The following is a 25,323-nucleotide window of genomic DNA, read 5'->3' as shown; positions in this document are numbered from 1 at the left end:
TTCATCTGGACAAAAAAGATATTCAAATTTCTACCACCAAAACGTCCCCAAAAACCAAAACATACCCCAGATTTCCAATGGTTAAAAAACAACAAAACCACCCCAAAATCACCAAACAAGTCTGTAGCCATCACAGAAATATTACAGGTACTAAAACTTCATTTTTAAAAATCATACTGGGAAAAGAGATTCACTAAAACGGAATTTGCAAAGTTATTTTAAAGGCTTTTAAAACACAAGTTAAAAATTCATAAAAAATTATGTTTTTAAATACATAATGTGTAGAATAAACCATGATACAGCACTTTCCAACTCATTAGCATGAGTATTGTGTATACAGATACTGTGCAGTAAAACTACAGCTGACCTGCAGAGTGGAAGTGATCATAGTAAAGTTGAACAGGACCTAGTATCAATTTTCAGAAAAGATTATATCCTTCAGACAGGGGGTAAAAAAAAGAATAATTAATTGCTACAGTAGGCATGGCTAGGCAGGCTTTTGTGGATGAGACTGCATTATTCCTTGATAAGGAAGTTTGCTGTGTAGGTATTGGTCATGTTAGTTCCATTCAAGAACTGAGACCCTATTACATATTATTATAACAAAATTAAATTCCTATGCTGCAAAAACAATGTAGTATTAAATCAGAATATACTGATTAAGCTTATCTCCCCGAGTCATACCATTCTGAGTTTCCACACCTGCTTTGTCTTCCTTTCAGTGTCTCCACTGAACACTTTCCTTTGTTTGAAAACAAAACACTCTGGCAAAGCCTAAGAGCCAAGCAGTCTGAGACAACTGCCTAAACTTGCTCAATAATTAATAGGAAATACAAGCACTACCAGAAAAGTTTCACTATGTCCCAAGAAAATATCAAGAGAAGTGAGAAGGAAGGGGTGGGGGAAGAGGAAACACCACTTATTCTACCTAACAGAAATAGCCTAGAAAACATGCTTGACTTTAAATACTTTTGAAATCTTTCAAACAAACTGATCAGACACATACTTGGGTGGGAACATCTAAAAAAACCAAAAAACCAAAACCCACCAAACTCCAACCCACTACTCTAACATCCTTATCAAACCTCAAAGAACCTAAGAGAGGAAGTTTTGACATCTATGAAGGTTGGGAGATCAAAGTTGCAAGGCTGTACCTTTTAATCAGATGCAACTTGGCAGGCCCAAGGGTAAGATATTTTATATTAGGATGATGCAACTGATGTTAGCTCCTCCTTTCTCAATCCCTTTTTGACACTACTGATGACACTGCTTGAACTTTGTCTGATTCTCAAAACTTATTTATTGCCATTAGGACAACAGAAAATTCTTACTGAAGCATACTACAGCTCTTAGCTACGAATAATACAGGTACAAACAAAAAAAATCTGAAGGATCTTTGCCTATCTACAAAAATCAAACCAAGTATTTAAACACCACTGAAGAAGAGACATGGGCCCTGGTTTTCCTATCTTTCGAGTACACAGCACTTAACTAACCACACTACCTACAAGCTTTCTCTCAGTTTTGCTTTATTGTGGAAGTTATTTTTAAAAGTGCATCATCCAAGAATCAGCATGGTGTGGAGAAGTTTAATCTGCCTTGAGCGAGCGCCCGCAGTTTGTAAAAGTTTGCGACTTTTGAAACAAAAAGTTTGTCCGTTTTGAATAATGGTGGGCCACCTCCCAAATAAAGGAGCACCCATTCAGTTGCACTGGAAAATAAATAGGAATCCCCTTTCATGCTTATTATAATATATAAAATAATATTTTTTATTATATTATAATGCACAATGCAAATTATAATATATATTAAAAATAATTACAGTAATACTGCTTTCCCTCGAAAATCCTATGAATGTTTTACTGCATTTACGTAGTATCTAGCAGAGCTGTTTGCATTTTTTTTTCCAAAAAGAGGCAAATTTGTGGTGGATTTTTTCAGTGTTTCTCATAACACTGAAAATGCCTTTAACTAAATATCATCGTGGTTATCAACTCAAAAACATCAACATAACCACTATAATAGTAAATGCACAACATAAAAACCACTGTGACACTAACATCTACATCACTGAAGCCAGTGCAATTCTGTCATTCATTTCCAGTCAGGATCAAACCTTGAATCACCCATTCAAATTACCTGTACACGAGGTGTTCTCAAGCCAAATTATAGAGTCAATTTTGAGAAGGAGCTCTATTGAAACCACATATTAATTTTGCTAACGACTATTAACTCCATATCGGAAATGCTTCATACATTATGTTAGGAATCTGACAGATCATAAGCTGTCCAACAGATACTTATTTAATCTTTAGTTACAAGAAAGAAAAAAGTATCAATTATACTATTCTAAGATTCATTTTAAGTGTCATCGCAGGCTACACAAATTCTTATCTTTCTATGTTAATATTTTCATAAATACTTATTGTTGATCTTTTGTCCACATCTGGACTTTACTCTTTCAACACATTTGTCTTTAATTCCTAAATCCCCAGAACATGAACAGTTTTGAGACCCTCTGCCTCTGAAGGGGAAGAAATGCATAGCAACTCCAGAGAAGACTTTTGCTGCTATGTTTGATTTCAATCTCAAGTTGACTAACCTTAAATGTATTGCAACAGGCAGTATTATACGACGTCAGTAGACAGAAAGTAGGTCCTATAAATAGTGCAAGATGGATAAGGATGTAGAGAAGCAGTTGATTCTTAGTAGCAAAGAAGGTATACGTACTCTTCCAAGAAGTGTTGCTGGGGTCCTATAATAGAGCCTGGTCGACATATTCTTATCCAAGCAATGGCTTCAGCATGTGTGAACTTGTAGTGTTTCATTATGTAACAGGCAATCAGCGTTCCTGTTCTCCCCAGGCCAGCTACAGAAACACAAATATCAACATTCACACACAAAGTCACTAGTATTTCATAATCAAATTAAAGTATTCTTCGCAATGTCATTCACCACCTTAATATTTGAAGAATTTTCGATTCAGTATTCCAATTTATCACATAATTGGATTTCAGTGCTGTAGATATAAGAACAAAATGTATCATAACAGTGAACACCCTTGGCACTAGTATAATTCCACTTCAAACTTAAATAAAAAAGGCTGATATTTTCAAACAAGCTGTGACCAAGATGAATACAAACTTCATATTTATAAAACCAGTAAAAACAAACGTCAAAGTACCTTTGAGAAGCCAACACACATACTGTACAAATCAAGGTTCAAATACAAGCAATTACTGGTGCACAACACATGTGTCTTGTCAGCCAGTGGCTTTTTCGTTCTGAATCAGTTTTGTTGTGAAACCAATCTATAAAACAATTCACTGCCATCTGTATAAACAGCAATGGATGTTGACCAGCATATAATTATATGTATCAATAGCTTAAAACAATTTAACCCATCGCCCCTCAAGTCACAAACTAATCCTGATTTCAAGGAGAGAGTAGAAACAGAACAAATAGCTTTTACTATCAGACGAATCTCTTAATTATAGAGTAAGAATTAATCTCTCTCTAGCACTGTGTCTTACCTACTAGTAAAAGGTCTCCCCATTTAAACCTTTTCCTGCAAATACAGTATTTGCAGTTTACATTCTCATGGTGGCCTACTGTTTATGCACAAACATCTACCTAAATGGAAACTCTCTAAGCAGCCAGACATCCTTGCTGACAATTCCATACACAAGTACGAGCTCTTTACATTTAACCAGTAACTAAACCTTGCTATGACTTTCTGGAAAGTTAGGATGATTCAGGTAAAAGGATAAAGCTAAAAGTCCACAAATACTGTGATTCTGTAACCATATACCAGAAGATTAGAATGCAACAGGCAAATAGATAACCAAGAGCTGTACTACACTAAATATATATCTGAATAAGAAAAGGGTCTCTGAAAACTGCAGGTAACATCTACCAACTGCATATATCATTAAGACTTCAGTTATTTTCTCGAAGTTCATGTTAACGTACACACTTTCCATAGCAATCCTTTGCATTAAACCATTCTACCACTTTGGTGACAAGCAGTTTCTAGTGTAGAAGCTGTACTCTGCATTGCAGAGTACAAGAAAACTACAGACAATACGTTAACTCCGAGCTAACTGTTGCTTTAACTTCAATATGCTTATTTAAAAGGATGTAAAAAACTTAAAAAGAATTGAGATTGATGGTTTCTTATTAAATACACAAAAGACAAAAAATACTTCAGTTTGCAAGTATCTAAGTCACTAGAAAAGTATATTGTATTCCTTTAGCAACTAAACCTGGAGAATAACCATCTACTCATGCTAATCAATAGCTTCTGTGCTCATTTAGTCAGTTAGCAGAGGTCCAGCTTATTAATGCCAGGATTTCTGAGTCCTAGTCACAGTAACAACTTGTTAGCAAATAAAACTTATTTATCTTTGATATGCATGTTTATTGTTCAAGGAAAAATTATGAATAGCACTATTCTTGCTTCAGATCAGCAAGACATTCATCTCCACAATGTCCTTACACAACTCTAAACATAAATCAAGCCAAAACCTTCAAAGCCTTTGTTAATCGTTCTTGACTAAGCATGTTTTGTGTATTTTCTAGCTGATTTGCTGAAATAGGCTGGTTTGAAATGCTGGCATCACAATAACTCACAATAACTTGAAATGTGGAAGTCACGCTCCACACAAAAATGTAGAACTGTCCAAAAGGACAAAGAAGACCTTTCAGCCCTTTGCATTTCATAGCCAATTATCATAATGCTGTGAAAGCATAATGCAAAAGAGAAATCTCCCTTCAACTAAAACTCACGCCTTCAAGTGATATTAAGAAGAAACAGAACAATGAACAACAGATTGTCAGTTACTGTAAATAGCAGAGTAGGCTGAAAGAACTTAATATGCACATGAAAGTAACAAATATTTGTCACATATTTAGTGAACTATCATGAAGCAGTATTACTTCCACAATCAGAAAGTGTTTTTTAAACGCCTTATTTCTGGAACAAAACGCTATGGATTTATACTTACTTTGACTTTTAACCTGAGAAATAAATAAGTGCACCCACCTTTACAATGCACAGCAATAGCACCCTCAGCATTTTCACAAATGTTGAGGAACCTCTGAACTATGCTGTCGCTTGGTGTGCTTCCGTCTATGAAGAACAGGTCATAATGCTCAAAACCAGCATCAGTAAAGCGTTTTGCATCATAAATTTTTTTGTTTAGTCTTATGACTGATCTAACATTATGCTTCTTGAAATAGAGAAAGTAAGCTTCAGGTGCATGAAGAGGATAACCTATAAAAAAGGAAGCAACAATCATTTACAATCATAGATGAAGTTCAAAGGCCTACTAAGCAAAACTGCCCCCTAAACATTTTTTGAATGATAAACATGCTAATACTTAAAAAGCTCTAATTGTTTATTCTGAATAAACATGTTAAGTCACACAAAAAAAAAATATTTCCACAAAATGCTTATAAAGATGACTATAATTAAACTGTCTGCTGTTTAGCCCATTCCTCTCTAGAAGTAGGGTTTTATACATAAAGCTGGGCGCATACATGAATTTAGCATTTCAGAACAGTTGTTTATCTATAAAGCTGCAGCTCAAAGAACATTCTTTAAGAGGAAACACTGTGTTTATGAGGAAAATAGATTGGTGATCTATACTATGGACAAGAGGAACAGTCAAAGGATAAACTGCAATACCAGAAATATTCTTGCACTGTTGTGGCAAAAAAAAAAAAAAAAAAAATTATGCCTTGATTCAGTTGAGATACAAAAGGATCCTCTAGAAGAATGGGGGGGGGGGGGGGGGGGGGGGGGGGGGGCCGCAAAAACTAACCACACCACAACTGTTTAGGGCACATTCACCAAACAGATGTTCTCTGCTGCCAAGGGCTTGAGGGAGCGTGCACCCATGCCTATACGATGGATGGATGCAAAATGTAGTTTACTCTTTCCTATTAACAATTAAGTCTTATAAGGACAACACAGGAATAAGAAAGCCACCACAAAAATCAGAAGGTCTGTCATTGACCAAATTCACTGGTTTATCTCCAGAATTTTTATTCCTGTTCAGGTAAAACCTGAAAGCTTCTTCACAACACACAGGTCATTTCCAGAAGTTATATATGCCTTAGTAAATGCAATTAGTCACAACACAACAAGAAAAATGTAGCTTTGTAACATGTACTTACACTCACCTGGGTGAGGCTTATTTGTAGCCTCATAACGGAATTTTAAACATTAGTGTTAGCTGATTAATTTTCAGTTATATACTTATAAAAAAATAAACCACAGGTTCTCCTAACTCCATAGAACAATTTGAGTAGTTTTTGAAAAATTCTGCAGGAAAAGACTGTAACAGTGATTGCAGAAGAAACCCAAACCAACCTAAGCATTTTGTCCCTGGATTTAGTTTAAATCTTTAGTAGACAGTATGCAATTAGCAGCATTCCAGTCATAAAGGAAACATGAGAGCGCAGAAGGTAGAGTGGGGAGGAAAGAGGCAGACATTCAGAAAACGTGCTCACATAAAATACCATGGCACAAAGAATAAGGTGAAATTCAGCAAAAATATGATTGTAGTTTTTAAACTGATTATTTTCCTTTTAGCTGGACCAAATCTCTACTTTTCCTCTGCTGGGTAAATTTCTCTTTTTTTATTCCATTAGAATTATATAGGCTTTTCCCATTATCTCAAGAATCTTCAGTAATAAATGCAAGAGTCTTTTTAAAGTCTTTCCTGGCCTTTGTTACACAACTCTTAATACAGTCTCCTTTGCTTTATACAACTCACCTTTAATTCTCATACTTACCGTATCACATTGGCAGGTTCCAGGAGAAAAGTAAGGGGCCTGAATTTCTCAGGCACTATATCACTGAATGAAAGTCACTGACTGTTCGAAGAGTTGGAATTCTTCTAGCAAAGAAGAAATTCCAAACTTTTGAAATTAGGTTCTATGATTGTATATAAAAAGTCACTGTATGATTACTTCTGAAGATAATAAGTTATCTATTAATCTCTATTATCTTCTGCTCATTTCCTGTGACTATTTAATATGCTGGGAAAAATAAGGTCACAGAACAGCATTGAGATATACACCGTACCATTTTCAAGTTTGCTTTTTGGGTGTGGTCCACTAAATGCCAAAAATTTTCCTGGAACAATCCAGTTGAAATCACCATTCTCCACTCGCTATAAAAATTTCAGAAGAGAAAGAGAAAAGCATTTTAATATCTGTACATACAAAGTTAAAAAAATGACTCAAAATTTTATTTTACTTTTTACTATGTTCTTGCTGCATTAAAACAAAACACTTCAAATGTAATTATCTAGCTTACCTATATGGGACACTAACTAATCATAAGACGCTTCTCAGAAATACCTTAAAATGAAAAGCAAAAAAAAATTTGCTTATGTTTTCCAATAAAAGCAGAAAGTTCTAAGATATTTCTCCCTCAGAGGGCTTAGTGTTTTCAGACACCTACTTATAACAATACTGACAAACATCAACATTCTTATAGGTTATAATCAAAGAATATAGAAAAATGTTTCCCTGTATGGCATTGGCTAAAAAAAAAAAATTCACAGAAAACAAAAAACAATTAGCCTTCAAAAACAATTATTCTTTCTCTGTAGAAACTGAAATTTACATACTAGCATAAGTTCTGATGAGCCAGTAATCATAGAAGGAAAGTATAAATCAAGTAAAAAACATAGATTAAAAAAACCCCAAAATCTCAAACTGACATTTTGCATTTCTTGCTCACTTTTAAATTAAAACTTCAAAAAAGCTCTGCAAGTTCTGTCAGTGCCAAAATTGGAAGCTTCTTTGGAAATGCAGAACTAAAGTTCAAGACTGCCTTCATGTTTTTTCATTGAAGAATGCTCATTCCTCATTTGGCAATGCAGTTATTCTCAGCGTGACTCTTAAGGACATGGCACTCTGTTCAACTGCATTATTAAGCTTGTGTTTTTAGCTCCCAGCTCATCAAAACATCCTAATGAGTGAAAGGTTCTGATAATGGACATTACTGCAATCAATTCACCAACTGTTTGCTTAGCTAAGCCCATTAGGCTTGCTCCCAACGTCCTCACACAGTGAAAAGTCCTGTAAGTTAACAAGGTTGTGTAAGACTAGTGAACCCATCTTGGCAAGTCAGCCCCCCCCCCTTGTTTATATCACAGACTGCAATCTCAACATTGTAGCCCCTCTAACCCATTTAAGGAAGAAGTCCTGTTCAGTAAGTATTTTTGTATTTGTATTACCAGTTTTATTTTTTAATTAAGTAGATCTTTATCGTTACATGGGTTATTGTGAATAAGTTACTTTTTAACCAATATATTTGTGTATGTGTGTACACATACTCAAAACTACATGCAAACATTATTATTAAAGAGTATTTTACATCTGGTCCAACAAAAGGGGAATTAGCTGCCTTGGTAATGCAATAAGATGAAAGAACTGTAAAGGTGAAACAATTTCCTTTTGCCTGCTCCCTTTAAGTCTTATGCAACTCCTCCCGACGTAACTACACATTTGAAGACCTAACACAGCGAAAACCTGGAACATTTGAAGTTTTATAAATATAGCAGAAGACGTATGTAAACATACAACGCTGACCACAACAAGTAAAATAGAAGACATGCCAAGAAATGAACAAAAAATTGAAGATGATTCCAAGTTCTTGCTGCTTAAACTCAGACAGCAGGCAGCATACTTATCACAAACTAAAATAACATTAAACATTAAACAAGATAATGGGATAGCTTTAGTCAGTTATTCTAATACTTTTCTCCAGGCAGATTAATGCCTACTGTATGTACAGAATCCTAGACATTCCCAACCATCTTTTTGTTTTCGAAAAAACATTTTCCTTTTGTACATAGAAAGGAAAAGTGCCGCAATTTCTTACTTTAAATTTTAGTTGCTGTTCATTTAATTTTGGCAGTTCAGCACAGGCTATACCAGTTTCTCAATCTAACTATTATGGAACATTACAGTGTACAGAAATCCTTCTACAAATGCTTTGAAGTTTTGTGAATAGCTGTATGTTATAGCATGCCTAGTGCAGCCAACATCTACTGTATAATTGGTGTTGTAAATTAAGTTTTTCCACTGTTTATTCCTCTCCTGACTTCACCTTCTTTCTTGAACCTTTATGAAGCAATTCCTACAGCTGTATTTCAGAGATGTAGTCATCCACACCTTGCTTATAAAACAAGGCAATTATTTATCAAATGTTACAGAGATTTAAGAAAAGCTATTATCCCTGAAACTTGTTTAATAGAAATATTCAACTTAGGATAATAAATTTTAAGATGGACCTTTTCAAACTAAGCAAATTTATTCTCATTATTTCCAAATGTTCTGAAAATTGCAATACAGGGACTAAGGGAAAGAATACTGGCTACAAAAAAGTAACACAACTCTGAGAAGAGAGTTTAATATGTATTCAAATGTTTAGGACACCTCTAGTTTATATATTGCTCTCCTTAACCAATGCAACTGGAGGAACTTAAGGGAGTTCCAAAGACAAGATCCAATAGAACTACATGGTTGTCACTGACCAGTAGAAACCCTTTTCCTTCCTTTGAGTATGAGAAATGGTAGACAAAGATGATGCAGCTATTCTGGACCAGATGCACATACACCTGTGCTGCCATCTCCTCTGTACACAGCCCAGTTCACAGGTGCAGTATGGGGATATTTTAAAGGTTCTCTGAGCCATATAGCTTGAGATAACCATCTATTACTAGCAGATAAAGGTGCGTATATCACAGAACAAGGTCCTAGAAGCATCTAGAGTCATTCAGAGTATCTATTCTTTGGTTGTAAGAAAACTGGCAGAACAATGAACGACATATGTAGCTTTCTGGGACTGCATTAGGGAAGTATTTTGGATGTATTTTCATCACTGAAATCCCCACGTAATGCATCCTTACTAAAAAAGCTCAGAAAAAGTGATCTATGTGGCTATAAAAGATGTATATATTTGGGGCTAACAGCATCTCAAGAAGCAGCTCAAGCGTTGAAAGAAAGCACAGATTCTGAGGTTCAGCTGAGAGACCTTGGATCATATCCTGGGGGAAGGTTGGGAAGCATGAGAGAAGTCCCAGAAGCCAGAAAGGCTACAAGAAAACAGGAGATTTATGTGACACGCTGAAATTGCGAAGATGTTCATCCTGCGTGTTTTTCACATACATCATACGGGTTTGGATGTACATATCTTACATATGAACACTGGGTTTTACTTGAATTAAAATGTGTTTCCAGTACATTTTAAGTCGTGGGATACTGTATATTCTAACTTATTTTAGGTAAATCAAACACATTCAACTCATTATTAAATGTACAAACCTCATAGTGTTCATATTCATCCACATCAAATGTCTTAAAGTCAAAAAATCCATGCTGCAAGGCCTAAAAGGCAACAAGGTGTCAGTTTATACTGAAATATGATATATAATCTCATTTTATAATACTGGTTTTGAGGCTTAAAACTAAATCACTAAATGTTTGTGGTTTTGGCTTATTGAAGCCTCTATAATTAAGACAACGTTACATTTTGCACAGATTAACAACACAGACAACAAAAACTCCAACAAAGTCACTAAAGCACGTCAGGCTCATTTTCTCCCCCCTTCAAAGACATTACAATGGGACATAAGGCTGTTGCATACCACTTAAATGATACAACTGATTCTCCCCACCCCAGTATGTATGTCTTTTTTCCTGTAAGGCAGATAATGAATTAAAAAGCAATTCCCTTTTTGTCACACATTCACTCAATGCTGAATACATTTTCATGCAGATGGACATAAAATATAGAACATTAACTGTTTACTGATTTTCTATACTTAATATGTTACTCCAATTTTAGTACCACAATAGCCAGGCAAAATAGCATAAAGAGAATACAGTACTGTGTATAACCTGTATCTCATATTTGCTTTTAACACACATTCCACTAACAGAATGAAGTTCACTAGACTATGTTAGACAGTATTTATTACAGGATTGAAATAAGTCAATTTTTGTATTTGTTTACTGTACTATTATTAAATATGCCAATTTTTTCCTAAAGATGTATGTATAATACTGTATCAAAAACAATTCTATGAATAAAGAATTCATAGACCAAATTTCTTCCAAGGAATAGGTGGAAGACAGTTCTGCAGCATATACTTACACTGATGCTACTGCATTCTGAAAAGTACAGATATTACATGACATTTTGGGATTAAAGTTTGATAAAAAAAACACACCACAATCTATGATTTAAAAACAATAGTCATCAGTCTGCCATTATTTGCTACATATAGAGCACCTTCTTTAAGGCAAATTAAAAATAGCTTTTTTCATAGGCAACATAAGCTCAATGATTGGACCTGTCATGAAACCTAAGATACCAAGATGTTTGCCTGAACAGCTGATTTTGAAAAATGCATTTCATCAAGCATTGTTGGCTGGCTACACTCCAGGATTTGCAGGCCCCCTGAATTATATGTATATGATACATATAGATGGATGCAAACACCAAATTAATCTACGTAGACTAAGACTGTAGTTTAGATTTTCTGCTCAAAGTGTTTTCAACCCTGTAGGTGAACTGGACAAAGATTCAGTAATAAATTTTATGGGAACAAAGGAGGAAAAACAGATTCTCAAAGTCCTTCTGACGTGTTTGTTGCAGATAAATTACAGTGACTGCACTGACTGCTTCAGAGAGCTTCAGGATCCGTAGAATGCCATACAAATTAGAGTCTTGCTGTTAACTGACAGCTCCTTTCCCACCTCCACAGAACTAAAAATATTAAGCTTGATCTCTCTTTTTTCAATTTTTAAGTAACACTTGTTTTGCCATACTTTTAAGAATTGCAAATAGCCTATAAAGTATCTATACAGAACTGTTCATATAGCCTTCTCCCTTCATCAAGATCACTGGCGAATGAGCAAAATTTAATCTTTGCTTATAATATGAAGTACATACTACAACACAAGTTTGCCAGCAAGATGTCATGTAACATTTTTTAAAAAGCAATATTGGACCTTAATATTCCCCAGGACTGCAGAAATGACACATCACAACACTAGTAAGACATAGCAGTTTTAATTTGTTTTAAACAATTCTGAAAATATTAGTGCCAAACACTGCATTATATGTTTGGGGGGAAAGATGGGACCAAATACGTGCAAAAAACTGCTCAGATTAAGTCACAGTATACCTAGATGTCTGTCTCACTTGACTTTATCAACTTATGTTACTCCCTTTTACCAATGGTTATAAATGACCTGTTAGCAGATCTAATGCACTGTTAAGAACTACCCCCAGCCAGGCCCAGTGCACTTGCACATTCTGATTCATAACACAAAGTTCAGACAGCTGTCGAAGGCCAGGCCACCCAGGTAAAAGTGTAACCTTGGATTGTCAGGACTCAAACATAGTCCTTAGTAAATTAGGCTTCATGACAGTATACTACTACATTTTAACAGTATTTTCCTTCATGTTTTAAAAGTCAACTTAAATCTGTTTTGCTAAGGAAAAGTGTTATTACCTTATTTATTCCCTGTAAACAGTCCAAGATCGTAAGATTGTACGTGCAGTTCCCAAATGAAGCATCCCTATAGATTCAATACAAATTAATTTAATATAGACAGAATTATTTTAAGAATTCAGGGAAAGCCAGCACAACAGAATATTCAAGTTATTCAGTCCCCTCTGAGAACTCTGAATTAAAGTTCAAAGACAACATTTTTTTAGAAGCTTGTTCATGCTAAAGCACTCCCCTACCACAGATGTAGTTTAGTGTCAATGCAGTCTGATACTGCACATCATTTTATGTGTGTATTTTACATCAGCTAACTACATGCCATTTACCAAATTATTTATGCTGTCCTGGAACAGGAAGCTTTGCATCCTCTCTCAGTTGTGTCAGGATTGTAGCAAATAAAGTAAAACCTGCTTTAACCATTATTCGAGTCTTAACAGCATTACACTGTCTAACAGTGAAAAGGCAAATAGACTACTAGTTTGGATTTCATTTACAGGCTCTCATTTTGATGCCTGACTGCGGATGTGATTCAAAGTTATCTAGATATAATTAGATTTTAAATTACTTGACCTTAGTTCTGCCACTCTGAAAATAAGAATTTCTCTTTAAAAATGATAGGATACCCCAAAGCAAAACACATTCAAGCGGTAAGAGGCACCAACATAAAAACCAAGTAATACCGCCAAAAAATAACAGCAGCAAATGCACTGTGGAAAAATGAAAAAGTACTTTTTGAAGTGTGCTTCAGACCAGTTTGCATTTTAACAAAACCCTGCCTGGGAAGATAATTTCATAATCACCGATTAAAGAAATCTTTTATGGTTTTGCTCTATCTTATCCAGAGTGCTAAGAACTGTAATTTATCAGAATAGCAAAATTTTAGGTTTCAGCCAGATACATCTTTACATCAGAATTGATTCAAAATTTCAATCTTTCATTGAAAACTTTCCTTTTTTGATAGTCTACTTGCTTGAAGTAGTATGAAATTTGTTATATTAATATGCTTCTTCAGTCCCAAGTACTTAAGAGAAGAATATTCTCACCCATTCTTTAAGAGCAGAGTAAGTATAGCAGTTTTGAGCAAGCATTGTTCATGGAAAATGTATTTAAGAAAATTAAAAGCTACAGTTTTGGTAGTGTCATATTAGATGCAGGCTACTCTAGAAAAGCTTTCAAATTATTAGATTATTAAAAAATACTTAGCTACAATGTTTAGAATGGTAACTTTAAAGCGTGAATAAACCTTCAATATCCAAATACAACAAAGAAGTTTTCTAAAATGAAAAGCCATAATGGGTTTTCATTACATTAGATAAGCAGAACATATCAAAGCTGTAAAATATAAAGCTTTATAGACAGTATATTTTTGACAGGGGAAAGCTGGGTATCATTTTAGCAAACAAAAAATCGTCCAAGCAAAATCTTAAGACCCTAATGGGAACGTATACATAGCATAAAATCTTTAGAAGCTGTAAGTTTTCTGAAGGGGCTGACAGAAACAACAAAACCTAAAACAATTAAAACCACAAAATGAAGTATTTAGAGAAGTATGAATGGAAGATATGATTGTAGCAGACATTGTGTTACATGTTATTTTGCTATAACAAGGATTTAGATGTTTATCTGTATGCATGTAACTACTTCAACTGATAAGGCATCTGATACTGCAGTACATAAAAAAAATACTGAGGGAAAAAGCCACATAATCTCTAATCCGTTAATAAGAAGAGCTATGAGAACAAGAGACGGAAGGGAGAGGAAACAGGGAGGAAGGACACTGAACTTGACCTAGATGTATAAGATAAACCTATCACAATTCCAGGTGTACAGTATTCTTAGCTACAGTTCCCACCGACAGCTATCACCAGTCAAGTGCACATGGGTGCTGGTAGCCAACATCTATTGCCTACATCATCCATGCCTCAAACATCTCATTCCTGTTGCTGTGCACCTAACAATTAAAGTAGATGTACTATGACTGGAGAAAAGAGCTCTGCTGTTTCACACAGTGAAATAATAGGACTGAAAGCCAGGAAAATTCCAAATAGGCAAAGTTTTTTGCATGAACAAATAAAAACCTGTTTAAACCTAATCCCAAATTTCCAGAAACCCAAAGAACAGTGGTATTCTAGTGTTTTTTTAAACAAACACAACACAATTAACATCTGAAAAACTCACTCCCTCATCTGTCTTTTGTGGCAGAACACGACAGTGTAATGAAACCATAAACAAACAGCAGATATGAATGACAGCACAGTAGTGCAGTAACACCTGGAAGCAGTGACTTAATATTACCTAATGCTTCAAGTGCAAGCATGATTGGTGAACCATGGCAAATACTGAGCGTATTGTATCTTGCCATAACCTCTCTCTTTCTCTCCCTTTGCCCCTCAAGTATCTTCTGGTAAGGAAACACAAGCATATCATAAAAGCTCTTTCTATTCTAATTTGAAAAACAAGAAAATGGAACAAAATCTACACATTTTTTTTCCTTAAAGCCGTAGCCATTTTTATTTCGGTACTCCCAATCCTTACCAGAGTAAGTCCAGGAATTATTTTTTTTTTCTTTTCTAGTTTCTGGTCTATTATATCAATTCCAGATGCAACCCCCTTTCCGAAACTTTACTGTTTTATGCTCCACAATTTTAAGCTCAGCTATCTACAGTTATCAAATTTTAGGTGTAAGAAGAAATTAATCTGGCAGAAGTTTTAAGTACAATCCATAAGGACTCTGCATGCTGGATTCATTGATACAGTAGAGTGATATCTGAAGTACAGGTAAAGCAAGGGCTTGTGGACTCAGTGTTAGGAGAAGAAACCCAGGTTACTCGTTTCAGAACACACAGCAAGCAATAAAGTGCACTTTACAGAGCTGTTTTAAATATTACAACAACACATTAAAAAAGTATTATGAAGCAAAGTCACAGCATACTTATGAAGTGTTATTTTTTTTATTCAATCTTCCTATCAAATAGTTGATTTCATGTGATTCCAGAGAAGTGTTAGTATTCCTTTAGAGTTTAGTCATTTTGCAGAAGCATTAGAGAGGACAGATGCCTACTGTCAATTTTACTGCCAATTACATGTCTAGAAAGGCCTTGAAATACTCAAAAGGCAAAAATTAAAGTTTATCATGCCTGATTTCCAGAATGTTTTAAATAAATTACTCAAGTAAAACATCCTTTTGTTTAGAGGGAGTTGTCTAAGGTATTTTAAGTCACTAATTATTTTGATTCTTTCTTTGTTAAAAGCAGAAGCAAAACAAATCTCCGCCTGCCTGCCCCATCTCCCCCAGCAACCTAGATGCCTTCCTCCAGGCTGAAGCAGTTAACAAAGTTTTTTGGTTTTTTTTTTCCCCAGAGAAATCAGTCAGAAGTCATGCCAAATCATTGAGAAACTTAATAAATATTTAAAAAACAATTTTAACCTTACTTTCTGAATTCTTCTAAATTAATGCAATTCCTGGAGAACACTAAATAATTAAAAACTAATCCAGAACAGCTAGTTCAATTTCACCATTCTTTGCGTCAACCCATTCTCCTACTGATTCTGTATAAATTTCCAGACCATAGATAAAAACATTGAATACTGTCAGAACTAGTACTAACCTATACGAAAATCCTGTTAGAAATACAGCTGTTCTCATACCACATTGACTTAAGTCAATTACATAGTGCTAGATCCACCAGCATGCATTTTCTTTCTACCAATAACAGTTCTATTTCAAAACTTTTAAAGCAATAATTAATAATACTAATTTTAGCTTGCATAAATCACAATAGATTCTGAACAGGCCAAACCAAATACATGTACTAACAGTTATGAGGAAGAGCACTATGAAGAAAAGTACCTTTGTTAACCTCGCAGAAACATACAATTTTAAATTAATTTTAATTCTAGACATTCCTCCTATTAAACTTATCCTTCTCCTTTGTCCACTGTACAAAGTCAGCATCCTATCCTACAGAAAACTATCTATGTGCTTACATTTAAGACAGCAGTGATTTTTTAACCCAGTGGGACTACTTATGCATATACAGAAACACTTGGGTGTTTTCACTGGTGGAAACCAAGCTATTTGGATTTCCTTTTTGTTCAAGTTGGAAGTCTGTGTTTAAAAAAAGCATAGAAGAGAAAGCCAACCTCATTTCATATCAGAATAACAGAAGAGAGCACATACAGACGTCTCCTGCACAGTTTAACAGTGTGGGTGCTCTGATTTGTGTTGCTGATCACGTTTCCATTACAGTATTCTTCCAGTCTTTTATGGCCAAATGCATAATCACCTTGATTTTCAAACAGTGCTTTACCAACTATTACCTGATAATACTCTATTTACTTTCAAAGTAGAGAAAAATGTGACTGTTTCTATGAGATACAGATGTAGTACGAACCTGAGCCAGCATTACACAGCTCAAATCCCATGTCCGATTTCAGTTACTGTAGCTGACCTCAATACTGGATAACACTTTCCCTTTCACCAAACCTCTTAACACTGTCAATAAAACAGTTTGTTTCCTCAGCATTTGCCAATAAAGAAATAAAACCCAAAAGCCACAAACTAAAAATCTAGCTCCAAAATTCATGTCGTATCTAGAGACTGAACACAGTAATACAAATTATTTTTTCTCTTTAACATAAAGTCAATACAAAGTAGTTTGAGGTAGAAATCTAAAAGTTTCACAATAGGAAACTGGTGTTTATAATAATTTAAAATGGTTTTAACAGTTTTCTTAAATGGAAGTGAGGAAAAAAAGCACAAGATCTTCAAGGGACTCAGCATCACCAAGTCACAGTGAATAAGCCAAAAATAAGGTGGAAGTGCCTCAGAGACAGTATTGCCTTATCCTCCTGCTTTATCTTTTAATTTTTCTCTTATAAAAACAAAACCAAAAGGTTTACATCTTTCTTGTAAGATGGGTATTCCGATTTCCTTCCACTCTGAACAGTATTTGCTGAAGCTGTCTTTAAATGAAATACCAGCTGAAGACCTAAGCCGATTAAGGCTTTTTGAGGTCACTGAGCTAGATGAAAGCAGATCAGTTTGCCAGCGATCACTTCATGTGAACACACCTCAGCACTCCATAAAGAATCTGACAATCCTGCAGCTTCTACCTATTGAAAGTTTTCTGTTTTTTTCCAATTAGATGACACTTCAGATACCAAATTAAGAAACTCGTTAAAACAGTCTAGCTGTAACACTCAACTGATAAACCCTTGCACATGAAGCTATTCAGGGATGACCTATGCTACAGAAGTTATATAATATCCAAGTTCCAGGTTCCAAGAATAAACACAAGTCAATAAGTACTGAATACCAATGATTAATACCTCAAACTATTTCCTTCCCAGACCTTTAGAATAGAAGGGAAGAGGTAAGACATTTGGCTTATGTTTTTCATTGTACATAAGAGTCATTTTAGTCCTTTTCATGTCATTAAAGAAGTGGAAGGAGTGCGAACTTTCTCAGCACCAACTTGTTTCTTCACAGAATAGCTTAATGCCAAGCAGAAATACTACCTAAGGCAGTGTGCTACTGCTTCCAGCACAGGTTCGTTTGCTTGAGACTCTGCATCCTGCTGTATTTTGCACCAAATATCTCAAAAGTCTTAGAATGGACAGGAGGAGAAAATCTCAAATGCGTGGAAAACCAGGGAAGGAGGAATAAATTCTTTCTTCCCCACTCCAAGCTAATCTAGATTGTCCCACTGCAGGCCCTTCATCAGACCTACTTGCCCTTCTCTCAGCCCTGGTAATTCTTAAGCTTTTTACGTAACTATTCCAGCCTCTTCTTATGAATTCAGCTCCCAAATATCCCCTCCTCTATCAGACTCCCCATTCCTTACCTAGCCTCCTATCTTGTCAGAAACCTTCAGTTTATTTCCTTACTTCTGTTTGTCTCGCCTCCTGTACAGCTAGATTATACAGCTGCCTTTCCCCGCAGGACAAACTGCGCGGCAGGTAACAGAATGTGCTTAGGCTCTAATCCACTGCCAAGACCTGACCTAGTCCAAAGCAGCTCCAAAAGAAACTGAAGTGCTTTCTAGCCCCACACCATACAATAAGGAATGCTCAAGAAATCAGGATGTTTAATTTTTCCAGCTAAAGCTCATAGCACTGTGTTTCTTCTAGGAACAGCAAGACTCCACTCAAGAAGATTGCCTCCCTCCCATCCCCTAAAATAGTCAAAGCTTTGTGTTAAAAAAAACCACACAACCAAAAACCCCCCCCAAAATATACTAAAACCTATCCATACCACAAAAGACCACCGCAAACTCCAAAAAAATCTTTAGTTTTAGCCAATCATTTTTCTCCCAGGTCTTAAAACACAGACAAAGACTGCAGAGGAGTTTTTTTTAAGAAAACTGCCTACTCTATGCATTTATTGCCCTCTTCTCCTGAAGCTGACAAACAGAATGAAGCGATCACACTTTTGTAATCATTCTGACAACCCAGACTACAAAAAAGTAGTCCCTTTGCCAGACATTGCCTTCTTCAGTGTTTTCAGTTAGTATTCTCACCCTCCACCCCGGGGAAACATGAAATGCTCTTTGTATACAATATAAAGTTATCTTCAGAAAACCTTGCAGTTTCGTGTACTTTTTGACCCCCTCCTTTGCTGATTTCAGAGTAGCTAACTATTCTATTTTGGAATAGAACTTTATGAATTTAACCTCACAAGGATTTGCTTTGAGTAATTACTTAACATGAAATTGTTTCTTGTCATTAAAATTTGTTACTGTGGTTCTTGTCAGCCTCAAAAGAAATCACAGAGCCAATAATTTTCACTACTTCCTACCAATTTTTATTACTATGACTACTGCCATCATTATAAGGAACTGGCTGCAAAGCAAAGGCCTTTGGTTTGAGCAAACAGTGTCATATAATACTGTTCTGAAACACACTCTTCCTGCCAAGTTTTCTGTCTCAATTTTGGCATCTGACAACCAAGGCTCTTCACTGTGTCAGAGCCTCTTTTCTGCACACCTTAATCTTTACTTGGGCAAGGGAGAAATGAACCAAAAGACATCGGAATTCACTGTAAGCCCAAACAGTAGGTTTCTTTAATGGGTTAACAAGATACAGCTGTTACCAGGTAACATACATCCTCCACTGCTAAGAGTTTTGCTTTTTAAGCAAGTTTTGAATAAACTAAGCTTAAGATCCTGAAACATCAAAGTCACTTTAGTATTAAAAGCTTTTATGTGAAAGAAATACTCTTGCAAAAATTGAATTTGATTTGATATGAAAAGGAAAATCAGGTTTTTTTAGACTCCACTAAAATGTTACATAGTAATCCCCAGAAGAAAGAGAAATATTTCACTTGTTGCTTCCCCAGAATGATAAGGAGACAGATGAAGGTACTGAAACAGTTTCTGTGCTCAGAGTACTAGAGTTTGCTTCACAGAACTTCTTGCAGCAGTTTCCCAATAGCTGAACCTTCTGTAAATGCAAAGGACCAATGTAATAATTTCAAACAGAGAAGACTGGGAACCAAAGAATGTAAAAGGTGGAGAAAACTATACTTTACTCTTTGTTTCAGTTAGATCATCAGTTCCGGTATTTTATATAGAATTTGGAGATTTTAAAGAACACCAATGTGTTTATAATAACTGATTTTTTTTATGCATTGTACCAAGTATTTTTTATAATTAACTGAAAAAATATGGGTATCAGTAGCTCAACAAACTTCTTGGGCTTTGGAGAGCTATGACCAGGTCAATGTATAAACTCTCTGCCAATAAAAGCTATCACTGATTTGATACCCTTTTCTAAAAAAGGTGTTTGATGGTTTAAGATTTCATAGCCAAACTGTTCTTTACATACAAATCTACCACCCCAACAGTTTATATTCTATCTGGCTCATGTACAAGCTATGAGATGACAGACAATCTGATCTTCCTTTGCTGAGTGGCTGTAGAATCAGATGAATTTGATACAGACAAGGCAAGTCTACGTTTTACAAATGCATTGGCTCACAGTGAATACTACTTGTAAATGCTGACTCCACTAAAAAAAAAGAAAAAAGAGATATTGACCTTCTTGCAGTTGCCTTTTATCGCCAGCATTTGCTTAAGACATACGGTATTTTCACTTACAAAGCACAAGGACATTTCATGGTCCACACCATGAAAAGAATTTGGAAATCTCTTTATTAGATGTGTGATAGCTAAAACTCCTCAGATCCGTTTCAATATAAACTTAGTACAGAGAATAGACAGACTGATAGGAATTATCTATGATTCATTGAAAACAGAAAGGCAAAGCAACTGAATAACTTGAACATCAGCACTTGTTCTGTAAATAGGGAAAATATAACAGCATTCATGTAGATCTAGCTGGTTAGGTAGTAGGTAATTTAAAAGATTGACTTCCAAACAGTAAAACATGATATACTATAAAGAAAAGTTTTAATTCCTACATCACAAACATGCTAAGAACTATTTTCAAAACCTGACAGCCTGCAAGATCAGGAGTCATTACTTAAAACTTAACTCAATCTAAATGGCTTTATTATTCCAACACTGAGTAATTCCACCAGAAGTAAAATATACTTTTTCTGGAGATCAGTCATTTCTATACAGCATCTGTATCAGACATGAAACCTTTTCTGGGAAGGCCATCTGAAAAAATTTTATTTAGCAATTTCCCAAACACAAAAGTTAGGCCCAATTCTTATGTTCACATACCTAAATGGAAGATATGGTGGATTAGATCCAGACAGAAGTGTTCTGTGAGCTTCTTCTGGTGTTTTCTTCAAGTATATTACCTGAACAGGATTGGGGAAAGGAAAAAAATAAAATAAAATTAAAATCAGCCCTTAGTCTGAAAGCCGTTAACCAAACGTAAGCTTCCCCCCAGGTCACTTAACTGCTAAGAATGTATACTATACTCCTTCATGACCAACTCTTATAACATTTACAGGTCAGAAAAGACAGACCTACAAAAGTAAAAGACTTAGAAATCAACAGAAACTGGGATTTCTTCTGTGTCATTCCCCTCCTTTTTAAAAAAATTAAAATAATTTAAAAAAAAATCACATATTGCTGCAACTGAGAGACTTTTAAGACAAACTCAACATCATACTAAGACAAAAAATAGGTGTCTATACTAGTTCTCTGACCAACTTCAGCTGAGTCAAAATATTATCACAGCAGCTGACAAAGGAAACATTTCTTTATCATAGCTCTACAGAAGATTTTCCAGCACAAATATCTTTTGATTCTTAATTGTCAATATCAAACTACTAATTAACAAAAATACCCAATTCAACAAGCTGAACCTGTTACTACAAGACCAACATACAATTAATGCAATACCCTAAGCTAAGGTTCATTCTGCTATCATTGAACACTATCAGCTGCATTAGCATAAGCAAAAAATTTGAATACAACCACATCTTGTTGCATTTCAATGTCTACTTGTACAGTAAAATTGGTCCTAAAATAAATTTAATTTGGAATATATATTAAGCAAGCACATTATTTACAAAAAAAAGATTTTGTCCAGTTTAGAGTGGCACATTTCACATGCACAAAATGTTTTGTGAACAAAGTCACACAACTTTCCTAGTCATTTCCCCAATTCCTCTTATAACCAGCACTTATACAGATACTTTTTAGATCTACATGCATTTAACTGTTGAAAATTAACTATTCTAACTATTTTCTTAACTAAGAAATAGATTAGTTCCTGATCTAAAAGTTTTATTCAGCTTTTGACCTTGAGGACATTAGAATATAGGTAAATGGTAGTCACTCCAAAATGTTTGCAATTTGCTCTATGTCTAAAGTCGTATCTCAAGTTGATGGAACTCTCAGTATTCTGTAAGATGTCAACATGTTAAGGAGATTTTCTTGCATTTCTTCCTCAAGGATGGACAAGGCAGACAGATAATAAAAAAAAAAACACCCAAAAAATTACTGAAGTAGAACAGTCTGAAAAACTCTTTGCCATAATGCAATGAAAAGAGGGTCCAGAATCATCTGTTTTTTAACTACTACCTATTTCTCTGCTTTGAACCACTGATCTAATCTCCGATCAAAACCCTCCAAATTGATTTGCTTTCAAAAGATCAATTGCCTAACACGGAGTTACATTTCTCTCAGTCTCCAATGTTGGTGTTCCGCTCATTGTGGTCACGATAGCATGGATCAGTATAATCAGCACCCAAAAAGAGCAACAGCTCCCACTGATCTTCAAATATTAAGTCTCATTACTACAGCAATGACATTACTGCTGTTTCATTTAGCAGAAGTGCCCAAATTACATGTTCCTTATAATTAACACCCCTGTACTAGCTCAAACTTCCGTATTTCCCCTAGCTCCTCAATCTCTGAAAGCAACGCATCATTTCCACCCTAAAAACAGACCACAGTTTCTGCAGGGAAGCCATTCCATTTATTCTGTGTTACCAGAGCAGTTGTTTCTAACTGAAATATTGAATTCTTTGTTGTTGGGTAAAATCAGTGATTATTAGTATTGGAACAGATTGAGAAATTTACTTAATGGATAAATGCATTTACTTAATTCATGAATAGAGGGGTCCATTTTTTCTTATTTTTAAGCTGTATAGGCTATCTACAGCAATGACCGCTAACTAATGGCACCAATTTCAGGCTTTGAACCCCTACAGCACAGCAATGCTATTCTGCTTTCACAGTTAGTGTAAAAGATTTTTAGTTTGCGAAATAACTCTCCTTTGTATTTCCTTTATAGTCCCTCTCACCACAAAGGTTTTGCATTTAAGAACAACACATCCTGTCCAACAGATTTCTGGGGGGAGTGTATTTCATAGAAAAATACTGATTTTATTCACATCAATAATGTCAATCATCACTTCGATTAGCTTACATTTAAAGCCCAAATTCCTACTTATAGTCAAAACATCCTTAAGATTGTAGTTCAGAGACTTCAGGAAAAGATTAGTTTCCCTCTTACACAATTAGGGAGTCAGAAATCTGAAGCAGGGGCAAATTTGTACTAAATGAACATTTTCTCGATAATACAGTTTTTATTTCACAGAAGTAATGGTACTTCAAAGCTGTCTCTGCTCAGACACGTATCCATAACATTTTGAACCAAACACTGCTAGTTGTCTGTCTACAAAGCTCATAGATACCAGGATGGAAACAGGAAAAAGACATTAGGAACACAAAATTAAGGAAGAGAAGGAAAGAAGCACTGAACAGAGTGCCTGAAAAAAACAGAAGCATCAGAGACGTCAGGAATAATGCAATAACTGAAGGAGGAAATTATTGCATTATTATGGATGTTATGGAGAAGGAAACACTACAGTACATGTCTTCAGTACTTAAAAAGTAGTGATATCCAGTAAGAAAACCCGAGGAGACCATTTCTGACTCATCTTTATCAATGAAAACTCCGCAACTGAAACTTAGATTCATTTTTCAATCTAATATGATTAATTTTCAAAGTGCTTTCATTCTGCAATATATACAAATAAAAAACCACAACACAGAGCTTGTTGTGCATAGTTCATATAAACTGAACCTCTATCTAAGTAGTAATGTGAGTAAAACCTTTTTTCGAGAAAAAAAACCACTTTCCAGATAGTAACTATTCTCTTACAAGAGTTGCTGTATAAGGGACAAGGTTCTGCTCCCTTTCCCCACTGTCACTGCTATAACTCTTACCATGTGGCACTGCTACCTGTAAAAAAACTGAATTCAGCAAACACTGAAAATTTTCAAGTATGTTTTTTCTAATAGTGTGGTTGAAAGACGACGCTCTCCACAGTTGGGACATTATGCTGACATATGACATGTATCAATACTGGCCACACACACACACTGCCAAGAAAATCCGTACCGTATGTCCTAAAAAGTTTACAGAACAAAAAGGGAATTAGTATTCTGTAAGTCCACCTTAACACTCATCCACAGTATTTCCGATACAATTTGGTTTCATCTTGTTCCCGCCTGCACCTGACATTTTCAAACAAGGATTATACGGAACAAAGCCACCCTAGTGTTGCTAAGTTATCACAAGAATTCTGTGAAGCCAATCTAACCCAATCTGAAGAAAGGTGTTGATTGAAACAGCAAAGAGGCTGTATATGCTGCAGTAACTTAAAAGCCTTTGTACTTGCTAACCCTCCAAGGGAGGAACTGATGATTTGAGCAGTAGTGTGATATGCTTAGATTACAAGAGAATGAACCCTTCAAGCTTCAGGTAGAGCTGAGAAGTCTAATTTTTAAATTAGGTGAAAACTCTCCACCAAGAAAATGACTGAATGCAGCAGTTTGCTATTACCCAGTCATTCGCTATGATAAAATTACGAACTTAAGAACTCAACAGCTTTTTCTCCCTTATTGGCATTATGTAAGTCTAATAAAAGCTATTACTACTAAAATACACACGTAAAGTAATTGTGAGAAAGAAATATGACCAGTCCATCTGCTATCTACAAGGAAAAGGAAGAAGAGCTCACTAGATCTCTTTTCAGAGTTTGTCACAGTATGAGAGTATTATGTTTCCCAGGACTGCTCAAAAGTCAGATTTTGGTCCACTGATCAAGTTTTGATCTTTGAATAACTACAAGAGAAAATTACTACATCTCTTCTACAAGGACAGAATTAAAGCTCTGGGTTACCAGGAGAAACAATTGTCATACATATATGTTCTGTTTTCCTCCTGCCCCATTTCTCTAGAAGAACGAAAGCAGTCACTGGTACAAACTGACTAGTATTCCTCCTGCTCTTTTCCTCCAGGGAATCCAAACCTTACAGATGGCAGAGTGCACAACCAGGTAGGGATT

The 25,323-nt window shown here is 35.4% G+C and overlaps 1 protein-coding gene across 4 annotated transcripts in view; it reads right to left on the bottom strand.

Annotated features, from left to right (window-relative positions):
- The window catches only part of CDC14A (cell division cycle 14A), a 68,134-nt gene that overhangs the window by 15,741 nt on the left and 27,070 nt on the right, over nucleotides 1-25,323 (bottom strand). For 3 of the 4 annotated variants that reach the window (XM_040611049.1, XM_040611046.1, XM_040611050.1), the window contains exons 5-10: nucleotides 21,233-21,312; nucleotides 12,546-12,612; nucleotides 10,348-10,410; nucleotides 7,094-7,181; nucleotides 5,045-5,275; nucleotides 2,731-2,869 (exon numbers count right to left, since the gene is read on the bottom strand). In XM_040611049.1, coding sequence (XP_040466983.1) covers nucleotides 2,731-2,869; nucleotides 5,045-5,275; nucleotides 7,094-7,181; nucleotides 10,348-10,410; nucleotides 12,546-12,612; nucleotides 21,233-21,312 — 668 coding nt within the window. The remainder of the gene's footprint in view (nucleotides 1-2,730; nucleotides 2,870-5,044; nucleotides 5,276-7,093; nucleotides 7,182-10,347; nucleotides 10,411-12,545; nucleotides 12,613-21,232; nucleotides 21,313-25,323) is intronic. The other variant, XM_040611048.1, reaches the window with a different exon arrangement.

The sequence above is a fragment of the Falco naumanni genome, chromosome 11, assembly GCF_017639655.2.
Source record: "Falco naumanni isolate bFalNau1 chromosome 11, bFalNau1.pat, whole genome shotgun sequence".
NCBI lineage: Eukaryota > Metazoa > Chordata > Aves > Falconiformes > Falconidae > Falco > Falco naumanni.
The sequence above is the reverse complement of the archived record's forward strand: the minus strand, read 5'-3'. Positions and strand labels throughout refer to the sequence as shown.